Source organism: Anser anser, assembly GCF_964211835.1.
Source record: "Anser anser genome assembly, chromosome: 16".
NCBI lineage: Eukaryota > Metazoa > Chordata > Aves > Anseriformes > Anatidae > Anser > Anser anser.
Genome location: NC_139737.1, coordinates 11,406,417 through 11,421,788, shown reverse-complemented (window position 1 = coordinate 11,421,788; position 15,372 = coordinate 11,406,417). Strand labels below are relative to the sequence as shown.

The 15,372-nt window shown below is 58.3% G+C and overlaps 2 protein-coding genes and 1 long non-coding RNA gene across 3 annotated transcripts; 1 reads left to right on the top strand and 2 right to left on the bottom strand.

Annotated features, from left to right (window-relative positions):
- Nucleotides 1-786: 786 nt before the first annotated feature.
- Nucleotides 787-4,865, bottom strand: E2F1 (E2F transcription factor 1). Its single transcript, XM_083800982.1, has 7 exons — nt 4,608-4,865; nt 4,214-4,304; nt 3,498-3,717; nt 3,170-3,319; nt 2,918-3,032; nt 2,597-2,801; nt 787-2,153 (listed from the first exon to the last, which is right to left on the bottom strand). The coding sequence occupies exons 1-7, from the start codon at nt 4,800-4,802 to the stop codon at nt 1,903-1,905; spliced, it is 1,227 nt and encodes a 408-aa protein (XP_083657108.1). The 5' UTR covers nt 4,803-4,865; the 3' UTR covers nt 787-1,902.
- Nucleotides 4,866-5,011: 146 nt separating this feature from the next.
- LOC310882349 lies at nt 5,012-13,197 on the top strand. The gene is made up of 2 exons (XR_014572900.1): nt 5,012-6,552; nt 7,491-13,197. It is a non-coding gene; the product is annotated as an uncharacterized lncRNA (long non-coding RNA).
- On the bottom strand, nt 8,051-15,302 carry PXMP4 (peroxisomal membrane protein 4). The gene is made up of 4 exons (XM_083800984.1): nt 15,134-15,302; nt 14,807-14,869; nt 14,181-14,379; nt 8,051-13,194 (listed from the first exon to the last, which is right to left on the bottom strand). Exons 1-4 carry the CDS (start codon nt 15,271-15,273, stop codon nt 12,931-12,933), a joined length of 666 nt encoding a protein of 221 aa, XP_083657110.1. The 5' UTR covers nt 15,274-15,302; the 3' UTR covers nt 8,051-12,930.
- Between the last annotated feature and the right edge of the window lie 70 nt (nt 15,303-15,372).

The following is a 15,372-nucleotide window of genomic DNA, read 5'->3' as shown; positions in this document are numbered from 1 at the left end:
ATGCTGCAGGGCCATAAACCCCTCTGGAACCACCTCCCTGCAGCGAGAGGCAGGCATGGGAGCTGGGAGACGTCGACGGAGCTCTGGGCCGCTCCTGGTGCTTTCCAGCGAGCACCACGGCTGCTCCTTCGTGCTGGGAGCATGGTGTGGCACAGGGGGCAGCTCTGCAGCCCCGCCAGCCCTGGGCACCCTGCAGCAGAGAAGAAAGGGACCGGCGCACCTCCGAGGGCAGGGTGCCCTTACACCCAAACCCAAACCTGTCCTGGCTCAGCGCGAGGAGCCGTGTGAGTACTGCACCTGCCCCAGCAACACGGGGCAGCCCGACACCGGGCACCACACCGCGTCGGATGCCCGAGTGGGAGCAGAGGGCTTATGCAACGCAGGCCGGAGTGAAATATTTATCAGGGTATTTAAATAAGTAACACGCAGGAAGCCAGCCAGAAAGAAAGAGGAGCGAGCGCACAAAGACGGGAAGGAAGCGGCGCGTCCCAGCCACCCCCAGACCCACCGCGCAGTCCTCCCTGATGTCCCGTGCTGGTCCCCGACGTCCCTGCGAGCCGCAGTGTCCCCAGCCCTGCAGGGACACCCCCTTCCTGTCCCAGCACCCACATTTGGCCCGGGGCAGAGGCTGTGTCACACAAGAGGACCAGAGTGCTTCCTGCAGGCTCTGAGAGCCCCATTTCAAGTTAAAATAAACAAACCAACCAACCCAAAGCCCTTAGCTTTGGGTGTAGGCAACATTTCAGGCCCCCATCTGTCCCCAAGCAGCTGAGTCCAGACCTAAAGTAGAGACCAGAGTCAGTAGAAACCTTTATTAAACACAAAGCTCAGAGGAACACAAGCTTGTTAAAAGGCAGTAAGTGAAAGTGCGGCTCCAGCCCGGCCCAGGGCCCCCCCTTTCTCCTTGCCACCCCCTCCAGACCCTTAAGCCAGGGAGGAGGAAAAAAAAACCAAAAGGGGCTCAGCCCAGATGGCTGCGCGGGAATTTAAGAGAGAAAACCTGGAGACAATGTTTGGTCCTCACCGGCACCAGGGGGTGGGGATGCTCCCCGGCCCCACGCACCCCCGGGACCCCCCCCCGTCCCTGGGGGACACACGCACGGCCCCATTCCCGTCCCATCGCCCTTCCCGCGGCCACCTGGCATGGCAGGGGCTTTGCCAGTGCCCCATCTGGGGGCAAAAGCAAAGCTGGGGTGTGCCAGCAGACCCCCGCCGGGACCCTCCACCAGCATCGTTCCCCCCCCCACTTCATGCCCCACGCCTGCTCCCCCCGCCCACCACCTCCCAGGAGAGCTCCCACACGGCATAAATAATAAATAAATACCCCACGCTCAGCCGGGCACGGTGCCCTCCCCGCACAGGGGGGCTCACACCGACCCGGCCCCCCCACACCTCCGCCAGCCCCTTCCCAGCATAAGGAAACCTCCCGGCACCCCCACACTGCCGCACGCCTCCCCCCCCCCCCGCCCCACGGCCCCTCCCAGGAAACGAAACGCTGTCCCCAGGGAACAAAAATAAATTAATCCAATCTATACACAGGACTGCTTAAAGCTCTGCCACGGGCACCTGCGGCAGCAGTGCAGGCACCCCCGTGGCGAGGGGGCACCGAGAGGGGAGCCCCCCCCGCACCCCAGCATCCCCCTCCCAGGACCAGAGCAGCCCTGAGCGGCGCTGGGCTCGGTCGCACCGCGGCGAGATGCTGGAGGGGAAGGAAATATTGCAGGGGGGGGTGGCGAGAGGGCCTGCGGCCGCTGCACCGCCGAGGGACACCCCCAGGAAAGGCACCAGAAGCCACGCAAAGGCAAAGCCGCGCCGGGTGCGGGGGGCACGGGGTGGCCGTCCCCTGCTCTGCCCCACGGCCCCTTTGCAGTGGGGGGGCTTCACCCTCGGCACCCGCCTGCCTCAGAAGTCCAAGGGCGTGAAGTCCCCAAAGTCACAGTCGAAGAGCTCGCTGATGCCCTCGCCCTCCTCCAGGCCGAAGTGGTAATCCTGCGGCTGCGGCGGCGACAGGGCAATGAACTCGTCCGCCAAGAAGCCCGAGAAATCGTCCTTGCTCTGCTCCAGGAGGGCGTCCATGGAGGCCAGCGGCGAGAGGCTCACCTCCTCAGCGGGGCACTTGCTTGGCAGCACACTTGCGCCCGGCAGCAGGGCCTCTGTGGGGACACAAAGCGACACTCAGCCCCACGATACGCCACGAAACAGCACCTCTGGGCAACGCTCCGCACCGCCACGGAGAGAGCACGCACGGCACGACCTGACCACATGCACAGCACGGAGCCAACGGAAGAGCTCAGAAACATCCAGGTAATCTGCACAGCGTGGCCCAAACTACTTATGGGGCGCTGGGACGGAGGGGAACAGCGACCTCTCCTTGGCAGAGGCCTCCAAGGCTGCCTCTACTGAGCTCAGCACGGCGGGCAGCCAGCACAACGCGAGGGCGGAGGCCAGGCCACCCGTAACAGGCAGCAAAAACGCAGCCCGAGCATCGCCTGCAGCCCCGCACCCTCACCCCAGGGCTCGTGGGGCTTGAGCCGTGGTGACGACGCTGTCCCCGTGCTGCAGAGCCCGGGCATCGCCCCCAGCCCCGGCCGCCCACCTTGCTCGCCGGGCAGCAGCGGCATGTTCACGTCCTGGGCGGGATGCAGGAGAGGGGAGGCTCTGGGCTGCGACGAGCCGGGGGACAACTCCTCCGTGGGCGCTTTGAAGGGGCTCTTGACGGGGCTGCAGACCCCCGAGCTGTCCTCGGGGCAGAGGAACACGTCAATGGGGCCCTGAGTGCTTTTCACGGAGACCTGGAAAGCCTGGGGAAAAGGCAGGACGGGTGAGACACGGTGCGTGGGGACACCCAGGGAGCCCAGGCGGGGTTTACCAAGGGCTCTGCAGAGCTGGGGAGGGACCGTGGGGCCCCCCCGCTCACCTCCGTCGGGTCTGAGACCTGGAGCTGGGTCTCCGGGGGGGCTTTGATGACCATCACCATTTGCTCGGAGGGGTCCACAATGCTCCGGAGGTCCTGGCAGGTGACGTAGGCTGCGGTGTGGCGGGTCAAGGAGCAGACATGGGGACACCTTCACGCACCGAGCCCTGCACGGGTGACCGCAGGCACCGGGGCTCGACCGCCCCCAGCCCTCCAACCCCGCCAGACCCGGCCCGGCCCCGCACAGAAGGATATTGCTGGTTGGCGGGGTCCTCGGTGAGCAGCCGCAGCTGCACCGTGCACGTCTGGATGAGGTCGTCCAGCTGCCGCTCGGCCGCCTGCAGCTCCCGCAGCTCCTCCAGCAGCTGGTGCTGGCTGGAGGCCCCCGCGGTGGCCTGGCTGCCCCTGCAGGACACACGGGGCTGTCACCTCCCCCCCGGCACTGCTGCTGTCCCACGCAGCCATCCCCCCCCCCCACGGCCATGGCCATCACTGCCAGTGCTCTGAGCGCCACCCTCCCCGTGCCACGCTGCGTTCAGCCCAGGTGGCTGCCAGTGTCCCCCCCCCATCCCCGGGGACATACAGCCACTGGATGTTGTTCTTGGACTTCTTGGTGATGAGCTGGATGCCCTCCAGGACGTTGGTGATGTCGTAGATTCGCCTCTTCTGCACCTTCAGCACCTCGGCCGCCCAGTTGAGGTCCACCACGCCATCGGGCGACTTGCTCAGCAGCTCCAGGAAGCGCTTGGTGGTGAGGTTCAGCGAGGTTTCGTAGCGGGACTTCTCCCCAGGAGACTTCGCCCCTGCCAGCGGCCAAGGACAAGCAGGATTTAGCCACCGCAGGAATCCAGCCCCGGAGCCGGGAGGCCCCCAGACCACCCCGGTGCTGGTGCCACCTTGCTCAGCGTGCCACCAGCGACACCCCAAGGTCTATTTTTTGGGGGCGGGGGGGGTCCTCCCCAGGAAGGCTGCTGCAGGACCCTGGGGCACGGCTCTGACACCTGCACTCGACTGCGAGTGTGAGCTCAGTTGCGGCACCGAGGTGCCAGGCAGGGCTCGGTGGCTCACGCAGGGACGCCGCAGGGTGGCAGCCGGGTCGGGAGGCAGGCGCGCGCAGGAGGCTGCGGTGACAAGCACAGCCCCAAGCCCAGGGGAAAGGACGGAGCCCCGCAGACGGGCAGGGTGGCCCCTGGAGGGGGGCCTGGTCCCCGACCCGGCGCGCAGCGGCGCAGGCTGGGGACAGCGCGGCCGGAGCAGGACCAGCCTCGCCCCCGGGAAGCGGCGCGGCGGGGCCGGTACCTTTGCCGGGGTTCCTCGGCTTGCCGCGGGCCGCCGGCAGGCTCTCGGCTATGTACTGGTGGTCCGTCTCCAGATTCAGCTTCCGCTTCACCTGCGGGACAGGGGCTCCTCAGCGGGGCGGGCAGCGCCGGGCGGGCACCCGGCCCCCCGCGGGGAGCTCGGCGCTGCCTCCCCCCGAGCGGGGCTTCCGGCGGGCGGCCCCGCGCAGCGGCCCGGCGGGAGGCGGCCCCCGCCGGCGGCTTCCGGAGCGGCGGCGCCCAGCGGGGCCGGGCAGGGCCGCGCTCGGCGGCTGTCCCGCGGGGCACCGCGTGGCACGGCCCGGCCCGGCTCGGCCCTGCCCTACCCGGCCCGGCCCCTCGCCCCCCCAAACCCCCGCCCTCGTCCCGCGGGTTACCGGCGGGCGCCCCAGGGCGGGCCGGCGGGGCGCGGCGCCGGGGCGGGCGGGCTGCGGCGTGGCGAAGAGCAGGAGGTCGGCGTCGGGGCGGCAGCCGCCCGCGGGCTCCTCGGCGGTAGAGACGATGAGGAGGTGCGGGGAGGCGCTGCCCAGCAGCGCCGCCAGCCCCGCCGAGCCGCCCGCCGCCGCCGCCATGGCTCAGGTGCCGGGCGGCGGGGCCGGGGCCGGGGCGGGGGCGCGGCCCATGCCGGCCGCGGGGCCGCTCCGCGCCGCGCCACCGCCGGGCAGTCCCGCGCTCCGGCCCCGCGCGCCTTTGCGCGCCAAATCCTTTTTGCCGCGAAAGCGGCGCCAGCCTCGCCGCGCCCGCCCATTGGCTGCGCCCTTCGCCCGGAGCCGCCCCATTGGCCGGCGCCGCCGGAGCGAGGGGAGGTGCCGGCCGCCTATTGGTCGAGCTGGGCGGCGGCGGACGCGCTGACAGGCGGCCAATCGGGGGCGCCGAGCCGAGGCGGGGGCCAATCGGAGGGCGGCTCCGGGACGCGGCGGGGGCGCGGAGCGCGCCCGGGCCTTAAAGGGGAAGCGGCGGCGGCCGCGGGCACGGCGCGCCCGGAACGGCCCCGGGGGCGCGGGCACGGGCACGGCCCCTCCGCGGGGCGCGGGAGCCGGGCGGGGCAGGGCCGTGCCCCCCGTCAGCGTCCCCGGGTGCAGGGCCTCGATAACAGCCCTGCGTGGGAAGGCAGAGACTAAAAGAACCCAAACCCAGGGTGTCTAACCCCAAAACGAACGTGGAGGCGGGGCCTGGAAGCCCGCTGGGCTTCGGGTGAAGGGCTCCGGGGCTGGGCCGGGCTCCCCAAGCCAGGCACGGAGCCGCTTTCGGGCTGCGTGGGCCGCAGGGGCTGGGCTGGGCGCCCCGGCGGGTCGGGGGCTCTGCGGGGCTTCTCGCTGCGGGGCGTTCCCCCGCGGCCCCCCGCGCTGCATCGCGCAGCCGGGGCCGCATCCTGCCGCCTCTCCCCGCCACGCTCCTTCGGCAGCCAAGAGCGCAGGGCGCCGCCAGCCCGCCTCGGGGCGGTGAAGGCAGTCGGTTAGCAGCCGGCCCTGCCGACAGCCCGCCCGGCCGAGCCCCGGGCGCAGCGGTACCGCCGTTACTGCGCAGCGCAAGCAACAGTCGGACCAGCTGTTTGCCCGTTCAGTGCTCCTCCATCTGGGGGGGGGGACACAAAAGCCAACCCCGAGGGCTGCCGGTGCTGCCCGTCCCTGGGGAGCCCCGGCCAGGCGAGGCAGGGTTTGGGAGGCAGCTGCCGCGCCAGCTGCTCCCGCTCCGCTCACAAAGGCCGGGGGCAGCTGGGGGGATGACGACCTTAGTGCTTATTTATTTATTTTTATCCCCCCCCCCCCCCGATTCACACGGCGGTTTATTCAGAAGGAGCAGGCCGAGCCCCGCACCGTGCCCCCCGCGCGGCTTGGCTGTTTCGCGGGGCCGCGGTGCCAAATCTCGGAGGCTTTCAGCGCTCGTGGCGGTGAAAAAGGGCAGATGCGAGGACAAATGGGAGGCAAACCGTCGCTGCAGCAAGTGCTGCGGGGGAACGGAGGACGGGGGCTTCTCCTGCATGCAGATGAATCCCCCCGGCACAGCTGCAGGGGCCGCGCTCCCGATTAGCCGCCCGCCGGCTGCTGGGCCCAGATAAACACCGGCCGCTGCGCCGCAGCCCTCTCCGTCGCCGACAGGGTCAGGAAGGCTCCTCATGCTCTGGACACCACCGGGATTTATCCCATCGCTGTCACGATTTTCGGCTGCCTCCGAAGCATGCATTGGGTCGGGGGCTGTAAGGGCGTGCGCAGGCAGCTCCCGGCCGCGGGAGCACGCAGCAAGGAGGGCCGGAAGGATGCGAACCTGCTGGCAGCGACAGGCCGGACCCAAGCTGTCCCGCCTGCCCCCAGCCTCAGGAAGGTTTGTATCACAGCAGCGGGGCTGCCCCCAGCTTGTGGCTGGGGTGCCTGTGGGGTCCCCCCGCTGCCATTTCAGATTCCCCCAAAGTGATTGGACCCCTGACTCTGATCCTGGTCCTGGCTTTTTCTTGCTGGAAAAATATTTCCAGTTTATTGATCTGTTTTTTTCATTCAGAGATCCTAACGGTAAACCATTTTCTGGTTTGGAGAGCTTTCCTGCTGCAAGGCCAGTGCTTTGTGCTTGGAGAGGCCAGAGGGGTTGTGCGGGCCTGCAGCCTGCCTGCAAGGCAGACTTCCCTCATATATGCAGCTGGAAGGATGTGGAAGAAGCTGCTCCATTTCTGACTGGGGCTGGAGCACCCCGTGCTCATCCAGCCTTAGCACGCAGAACCCCCAGAAGCATTTACTGTCCTCGTCAGCTGCAGCTCGGTCCCGCTCTCTGCGGCTCGCGCTATGAACTGTGCTCAGCTCACGCACCGGCACAACCGCACCCGCACGACTTCCTCCAGCGGGCACCCTGCTGCCGCTGCCGGTGGTTTGTCTCGGCTGGTGGCACGGAGGCACCGAGGAGAGGAGCCACTCGGCTGGTGGCACCTCTTCTGCTCCGTGTTTCCTGCTGGGCTTCCACCTTCACCCAGGCGCACGGCTGGGCTCCATTTCACGCAGGCGGAGCTCCCCTCCCCGCAGGTGCCCAGCACAGTTACTGGCACTGCAGACCCAAAGGGCAGGTGAGGCCTCAAAGCCTGTGGCTCGTTCAGTTCCAGCTGGCAAGGAGGCATGGCCAGGACCTGCCTCCCTCACTGTGCCGTACGGAGTTCCTCACCTAGGGGCTGCTTTGGCTTCGCTGTCACAGCTTTGACCTCTGTGGCATACCTCCTCTGTAGCTCTCAGCTCTGAAGAGGCACCCAGATCATTTCTGTATGTCCTTATTTTTCTTAGCTAATGGGAGAGGCAGACTCAGCCCTGTGTTCTTCGGAAGCCGCATGCTTTCTGAAACCACCTGCCCACGTCAGCGATGGGCTGCAAGGTACCGAGGAGCAGCCTGCCCTAAAACCACCCCACCCCAGGGATCCCAAAAGAGCCAGACTGACTTTTCATGCTGCAATGCAAGAGCCGGTCATGTTCATTCCTGCTTAAACCGAGCACGTCCAGTTCGCACATGCTACGAATCGCACAGCCTAGCCCCAGTTTGACTCACTTGGTCTGAAGATACAGCAACACTCGAGAGGTCCAAGCAGCCAGTACATGGAAAAGTTCGTGCTTCAGGAAGACGACATCCGCCCCGGTTTGTCTTCGGGGACAGGATCCTTACCAGGGGCTGCAGCAGTTCAATCTGACGGCTTGGTAAGCCCAGCACTGGCTATTGGGAGCAGGTAGCGTGAGGGCACTGCTCATTCGAAAAACGCTCTGTGCATTACTTCTCTACAGACAGGACTAGTAGCACGCAATAATTAAGCATTACTTTAAATATTTTAGCTTCATAATGATGACAGTAAAAAAAAGTCAAAAAATTAGTTTATTATTATTATTATAGAAAGCACAACATGATCTTCGAAACCCAACTATACAGAAATAATCTGCAAATGAGGTGAGCAGAACTCTTACATCAGACTGACTGCTGCACCAACTGCACAGGAAGCCGATTCACAGCAGAGCTACCCCAAACCCACTGCCCCTTCCTTCACACCGCTTAAACCCACTGGGGAGTTGCCACAAGCATTCTGATTGGCATCATCACAAGTTACCTGAGTTTATGGACTTAATGTTATCCTATGCCATCAGACAATCAGGACCTGGATTACACGGCAATTATGAATGAAGAATACATACAGCGAGGCCAAAAGCAGAGGTAACAATACTGGCATTATAGAGCATTTAATTTGTTTTTCCCCTCCTCATCACTAGTCTCATAAGGAAATGAGAGAGAAGCAAATTCTAAGTAAAGGGAAAAAAAAAGTTACCTCCTCCAGCAATCTGGTGTGAACACACAGGTTGAGAATTCAAGATTAGCACCCCTAAAATACTAACAGTGGCAGCCAGACATGGCACTGGGCAGCATTACGCCTCATTTTTTCTACTCCTTATCAGGTGGATTTCAAAACCAGCATCAGAAAAGTGAGCACAGTCTGCTCAGGTTAGCACGATCCAGGCAGACAAACACAACCTGACAAATAGGAAACAGTATGCGGCTCAGGATATTTTCCAAAGGTCGTGTTTGTGCTGAGGCAGTGAAAATGAGCTTGAGTCATACCAGTTTCTCCTTCGTGAGGATACCTGCAGTGGTTACTGGTTACTTCACTAGCACCAGCCATCCTCGAAGGCTCCCGACTGGCTGCAGAGCTCAGAGTGTGCGGGGGATCTTCTGAACACCTGCTTTCGGTCTGCTTCAGGAGGCTGAGGCCATCCCATCATTTCCACCCCCCTACCCAGCTCGGTTTAAAGCAGAGCTTAAACTTCTCCACTGGGGCAAGGAAGTCTTGCAGCACCGATATCAAAGATCTTCTGCAGTTTTTCTTTCAGAATTACCCTCTCCTTAACTGAAAAGATCAGATGCAGTACCTTAGCTAAACCAAATATCACGCACCCATTCAGCTTTCACCTTTGTTAAATAATGTAATTGTCCTGGAGATGTTTCTTTCAGCAATCCTGAAAAAAACACGCTAATATAAGAGCAATTTTCCAAAGAGAAGTGAAGCACAGCAGGTATGCTAGGGCAGCATGCGGCGGCTGTAAATAACCCTGAGCTTGCTTTGTTCACTCATAAAATAAATGATTAATAGCTCAGGATACAGAGTCTGCTATTCAAGGCTTGGTGAAAACTTTTGATCAGTTCAATTCATTAACCTTTAAAATTCCCTCTGTAAAAGAGACTTAAAATCTGAAGGAGGAGCATCAATTTAAAATGAACACACCAGTTTTATCCAGAAATCCCAGTTTTTGAGAAACTGAGCTAAACACTGAGATGCCCTGCTTCTCTTTCGAGGCACTCAGCATCTCGGAGTCAGGTGCCTGAGAAGAAATAACAAGAGGAAATAAGGTTGACGTAGACAAACAAAAGCATGTTCATCTTAAAATTCAAAACTGATCAGGGTTGGGGAGAAAAAACGGCACTCCTTTGTGATTCCTTAAGCATTTGGCCGATTCGCAGGTGGCTTCCCAACTGTCTCTTTATTCCTTTTGGTTTTAATGCTAATAAAAAAGAACACAAACAGGGGACTGGATTCCTTACACAATGCACTGGGGGAGGGCAGGGAGTGTCACTTATGTATCCAAAAGTCTGACTCAGACAAATTACTTCTAGTTCGCTTCCTTACTACACGCCCGCATTGTTCCGGCACATCGGCAGCATAAGGGGTCCATCCCCAGCTATCTGGTGGCAGAAGCAGCAATGTGGCCTAATGCCGTTAAAGACCCGTCCCAATTACCTCCCCGGGGACGGGAGTGACTTGCAGCTTAACGCCCTGCCTGCACACAGCGGGAACACAAACGGTCCCCGAAAGCGCAGCGGATGGCTGCTGCCGCGCAGAACCTGCTCCTGGGACGAGCTGCAGTTTGTTTTCCAGGGCCAGCAGCTGGCTCCTGGGTCACAAGTACAGATGGCCGGAGTCTCAGGCACGATTTACTTTGAAAGTGAGGTTGGCGATAGATTCCCGAGAGAAAAAGGGCATTTTGAAGCAAGGACAACCGACGGCCGCTGTTGCCAAGTTGCTGCTAGAGCCCTGCTATTGGCTTGATTCTGCCACCTAGAGAGGACAGAGGTACTGCACGGGGTGGCATAAAAAGGACATTTCCCTCCTACTTCACAGGCAGAAAAGTGCTTCACAAGCGGATGCACAACTACTAGCAGAAGAACATCGGCTCACGTGTAAGAGAACTATAAGCCTTTCTCCAGGGAGAACGTCAGCGATTTGTCCAAAACGTTAAAAACTTCAAATAGACACAGCTCACGCGTGAGCCAGGCCGCAGCGTGCGCTGCAATAATTACACGTGGTCAAGGGTTTGTCAGTCTAACAGTTTTAGGAAGAAATTCTCAAGCCATTGCTCCAAGATTCTGGAAGGGTTTTCTCAAATCCCATCAAAGGTTGTTCAGCAACAGTAGCTCAATATTAACACGCTCGTTCGGAACAATATTGAGGCTTCTGATGCAAGGATCAGGTGCAGCACTCTCCTGTCAGGACACACTGCTTCAGGCATCCACCCGTGGAGCAAATAGAGACATGATACTTATAAAGAAATCAGAACTCAGCTACGGCTTCATTTTTTTTTTTCTCTACTTGAATCTTTGAGATCACTTAGACAAAAGAAAATATTTAACTAGAAAGAAGTGCAAAAACAATTCCTGACTTCTACGGGCCCAGAAAAATTGACGAAATACTGCTCTGTGTTCCAACTCCAACATTCCAGAAGGACCATAATAGCAGGTAAAGGGACCACAGGCAATCATGACGGTAAAGTAATACCTCGTCTTCTGGGCACGAAGATGAGTATGTCATGGATCTGCACGGGACGAGCACAAGGACGCTTCCATCTCTGCACTGCGAGACTTCACAGCGCACGTAGCTCTCCTCGGTGTCAGATGCGGGTCGAGACTGAATAGAAGACTTGACTTCTACTCAACCTGAGCCTCTCTGGATGCGATTCGATCCTGAACCTCACAGCAACAGACAGGCTGTGGGGAGGGGAGCATTCAACTCTCCATCTTGTTGACAGAGCGTGGAAAAATAAAAAGCAAAGCAGCACTCAGAAGATGCACAGTAGTAATAAAAAAAGCTTAAGAGATGAAGGAAAAACATCTTTAAGATATCAAGAATTTTTTTTCCCTACACAGAAGGTACCTGAACTTGGACTTCCTATTCCAGTCATACCATTAAATACAACAAATCGCTAGAGCTTGGATTGTAAAGAAAAGACTGCAAAAAGTGATGAAGAGCAGCATCAGTGGGATTATGAAACAACAAGGTCCGGACGGAAAAGTGGATGTGTACACGGACAGCTAACTTCTTTTAGACAACAGAAGGTAAAAGAGGAAGAAACAAATAATACCGACTGAGATAAAAGGGAACAGTTAGCACAGGGAGCTTAACGACTCTTGTGATATCACACTGCAATCATTCCTGACAAACTGGTTTCATGTACCGTCATTAAGCGAATGAATGGTGTAGTGTCACATAGACATATCAGTGCTTAGTACTATTAACAGTTTGATTTCATCAACTTTAAAAGTTTTTGTTTTGATGAAATGGAGCATTTCTCAGCCACCCAGTCAACCCCCGGTGAAAGCCCAGCGCTTGCTGTTCGTGGGGCTCAGCAGGGCATTTAAAAGGAAGAGCCACCTGAATACTCCTCCGTGACCTCAGCCCGGCCCAGCAACGAGACTGCACCAGCTCGAGGTACATTCGAGCTTGATGACACCTAGCACATCCCACTGTTGCGGGGGGTGGACTCTGGACCTCAGAGAAACCCACGGGCTTCCACCAAACTGAAAGTGCATCTCACTGCTACGTATAAAGTATCCAGCGTGACAGCCGAGGGCACGCAATGTGCCTCGGCCTGTTTTCAAAGGAGTCTAAATTGCGTAACTGTTTTTGGTATTTAATTCAAGCAGCTTTCAAAAGCTTTACAAATAAGTCTTAAATAATTACAGGGTATTAAGTTAGTGCACCGGGTAGAAAGACAGATTCAGCCCAAGTGGATGAGAGAAACTGAGAAAAAAATATTCCTTCCAAGCCTGATTTACCAGACTTGTACGAGAGAATCTTAGAAGTTTTATTCTCAAACATCTTATTGCCTCCCCAAGGGAAGAAAGATTGCAGAGGAACTCTCTTAGGGAGCGCACAACCATCCTTGCAATAGTTTAGAGATCAAGAAGTTACGTCTCTGCTTCCAGAACCGAGCAGGGCTCCCACTCCCATCTTCCCACGACAGGGAGCACAGCAGCACAGAAAAACGCTTCCATCTTGTGAGAATTCAGACAACTCCTTGAGCATTTTTTTCATGATTAGACCTATTCCCCAATTACTGTCAAGCTGCCATTTTATAAGTGTATTTCCTTTCTTAAAAGGAAACAAAAACCCAACCAAACAAAAAAACATTCATAGTAAAAATAAGGCATCTTTAAAAGAAGACCGATTTTAACTGAAGGTTCCCAAGGCATTTTACTCTCCCTGAGGCATTGCAACAAGTTTCTGTGGGGTATTAACTCGCTCTAAACAGAGCTAATAGAAGCCTAATCAGAACATTTTGGTCAGGACACAAGAGGCAACTCTCCTTGATAGATATTAATTAAAAAAAAAAAAATCAGTCGAGAGCGACAGAATAACCTTTTCCCTTAGCTGCTGGAAGGTAGCATCCCATTCGCAGGTGTTTTCCAAGGAACCAGCTACTCGCTTGCAGGCCTTTTGTTGTAAATGAGGAAGTCAGAAATGTCGTGCCACACGTTACTGTCGTCATACAGATAGGTCATGGAGGCCTGCAGAGACGGCTGCAGAGTCTGTCGGTGGTACTCAAAGAGCCAGAGAACTGTTCCCCATACCAGAGCAGCAAGGAGTGGAAAGGGATCCTGCTTTGGCTGCGGGACATAGCCCTTTTCCACCGCCAGCCGAGACAAGCCAAACAGGATACGAGACAGCAGGTACATAACGATCTGCATAAAGAGAAAACCCAGAGAACATTAGGAAGAGAACCTAGCCAGTAAGTCTGGTCAGGGGAAGTGATTTAGAAGTGATAAGCTATGCAAGAGAGGCAGGAACAGTTTACCCAACGTAACAGCAAACAGACCGTAGGTTCACATATCAAAAAATCTTAAACTGGAGATGTTTGTGTCTTCCTTGTGTCCTCAAAGCCTTGCTTCCCTGCAGGTGCTCTCATTTAGTAAGGAGTAAATTACACCTGATGCAACAGATCTTTGCAGTTGCAGATCAGTTGCACAACTTTCATCTTTGCTAAGTTAACACTACCCCAGATGCTGCTGTCGATAGTCACAGAGCAGCCCTGTCAACCTGCCAAGCAGATACAGACAGGCTCGGTGTTACAGCACATCCTAAAACCAGACCGAAGGTGCTGTCTTGCAGGGGATTGCACAAGTAGAACGCTTCTGATTAATCTGTGTCTGTGTTTTTCTGACCCAAACTGAAGCCGGTAACAACCAGCTCTAGATCAGACTCCCCCTGAGCAGTTTTTGTCAGTTTAACCAATTCAGTTAAGCGTAGCTCTGTAACCAATGGTTTTCTACAAACAACAAAGCTCAAGCTTGTGGGTTTAACTCTGCAAGCAAGCAGGCCAGGAGCGCAGAGGCAGGCGGTTACCACAGCTCAGAGAACGTGTGGGGGAACCAGGTGGCTTTGGGCTGGGAACCCGTTGTCCTAGATATAAGTGCAACTCTGGAGGCAAAGCAGGGCTGTTAGCTCTCAAACTGCATGCTCTGTCCCGGAGGCACACAGCCACCTCTCCCAGCACTTGAGTGCAGAGCAGTCAGAAAGAGAGCTTGTGCAAAGAGGAATACTGTAAAGGGGTCCTGCCGCACAGCGAGGACCACCAGGAGCATGCCACACTACACCGGCCAGTTCCTGGCACATAACCACCCATCCGTTAGTCTTTTTTGTCAACCCAACGTTTAACAAAGACATTTACCTGGCTGTTGATGGGATTGTTCTCACCAAACACTAACCAACCCCCAATGCAGGCTGCAAAGAAAGAATGAAATGGAATTTTTTTCCCCTGTAGCCAGGACTGCAATGCCATCAGCCCCTTGTAGGTGAACACAAAATACGCCAAGTTCCGGGAATGAGTGTACGTAGCCTGAGCAATCGATTTCAGTTTCTCTCTTAAACTGAACAAAAGAAACAGACAATTAGGAGAGCAAACAGGCAGCATCACCAGCGACCAGCCCGGGCCTTACGCACCTCTGGCCTGCCCACCTCAACCATCAGCTCTGCTACCCCAAGAACATCTTCTGCTTTGTGAGGGGGGAGAACACGGACTCAGGGGCACCCATCTGAATTCAATCAAAGCTCTTCTCTCGTTGTGCTTTTGTTTAATTCTACAAAGGCCCAACCCCCAGACAAGCGAGTGACCTGCGTGACTGTATCCATTTGTGTATGTGCTTGCATACAAGTTATCCTGCCTGGTTACTGCAACAACGGGCTAGGAGCACGGCTCGCGTGTCCTCCTGCTTCTAACCCTGGGCCTTTTGGGAACAACGAAGACGGAGCAACTGAGCAACAGCACCCCAGGCAGCACGGAAGCAGGGCTGGTACCTTCCACTCCTGAACAGGAAAGTCATCACCAGGGCGTGGGGGGCACGAATTTTTGCTCCGTAACTGTAAAAACGAAGAAACATCTCGGAGTTTTTGTGCGATACCACCCAACGAGCCCCCCACCGACACCCAGAAGACGCCACCGAAGCGACCGCGGGGTCCTTTACGCCCCTTTACCCTCTCCAGCCCCCCCCCCACCGGCCGGGGGCCGGGCCCGGAGGGCGGCAGCAGCAGGCCCCGCAGCCAGCAGGGCCGGCGGGGCCCCGCGGCGCTCCCACCGCACCCCCCACGGGGACGGGGCGCACACCCCCGGCCCCCCGCACTCACACGGCGCCGTTGCGGAAGCCCTTGAGGACGGCGAGCGCGGCGCGGTGGCGGCGCTGCCGCAGGAGGGCGTTGACGGCGCGGAGCAGGGCCCGCAGCGGGACGCGGGGCGCGGAGCCCGGCGCTGCCCCTCCGCCCGCCATGGCGCCGCGCACCCCCCCCCCCCCTCACGCCTCTCCCCACCGCCCCTTCCGGGGCCGGGCGGCCGCCTCCGGGCCGCCCCCACCGGGCCGGGCCCCTCC

Coding starts and splice junctions, on each gene's coding strand:
- E2F1 (XM_083800982.1), bottom strand. CDS start 4,802: ATGGCGGCGGCGGCGGGCGGCTCGGCGGGGCTGGCGGCGCTGCTGGGC. Junction 4,305..4,607: donor CCGCCCTGGGGCGCCCGCCG/GTAACCCGCGGG, acceptor CCTGTCCCGCAG/GTGAAGCGGAAGCTGAATCT. Junction 3,320..3,497: donor AAGAACAACATCCAGTGGCT/GTATGTCCCCGG, acceptor TGTGTCCTGCAG/GGGCAGCCAGGCCACCGCGG.
- PXMP4 (XM_083800984.1), bottom strand. CDS start 15,273: ATGGCGGGCGGAGGGGCAGCGCCGGGCTCCGCGCCCCGCGTCCCGCTG. Junction 14,870..15,133: donor GGCTTCCGCAACGGCGCCGT/GTGAGTGCGGGG, acceptor TCGTTTTTACAG/TTACGGAGCAAAAATTCGTG. Junction 13,195..14,180: donor ACAATCCCATCAACAGCCAG/GTAAATGTCTTT, acceptor CTCTTTATGCAG/ATCGTTATGTACCTGCTGTC.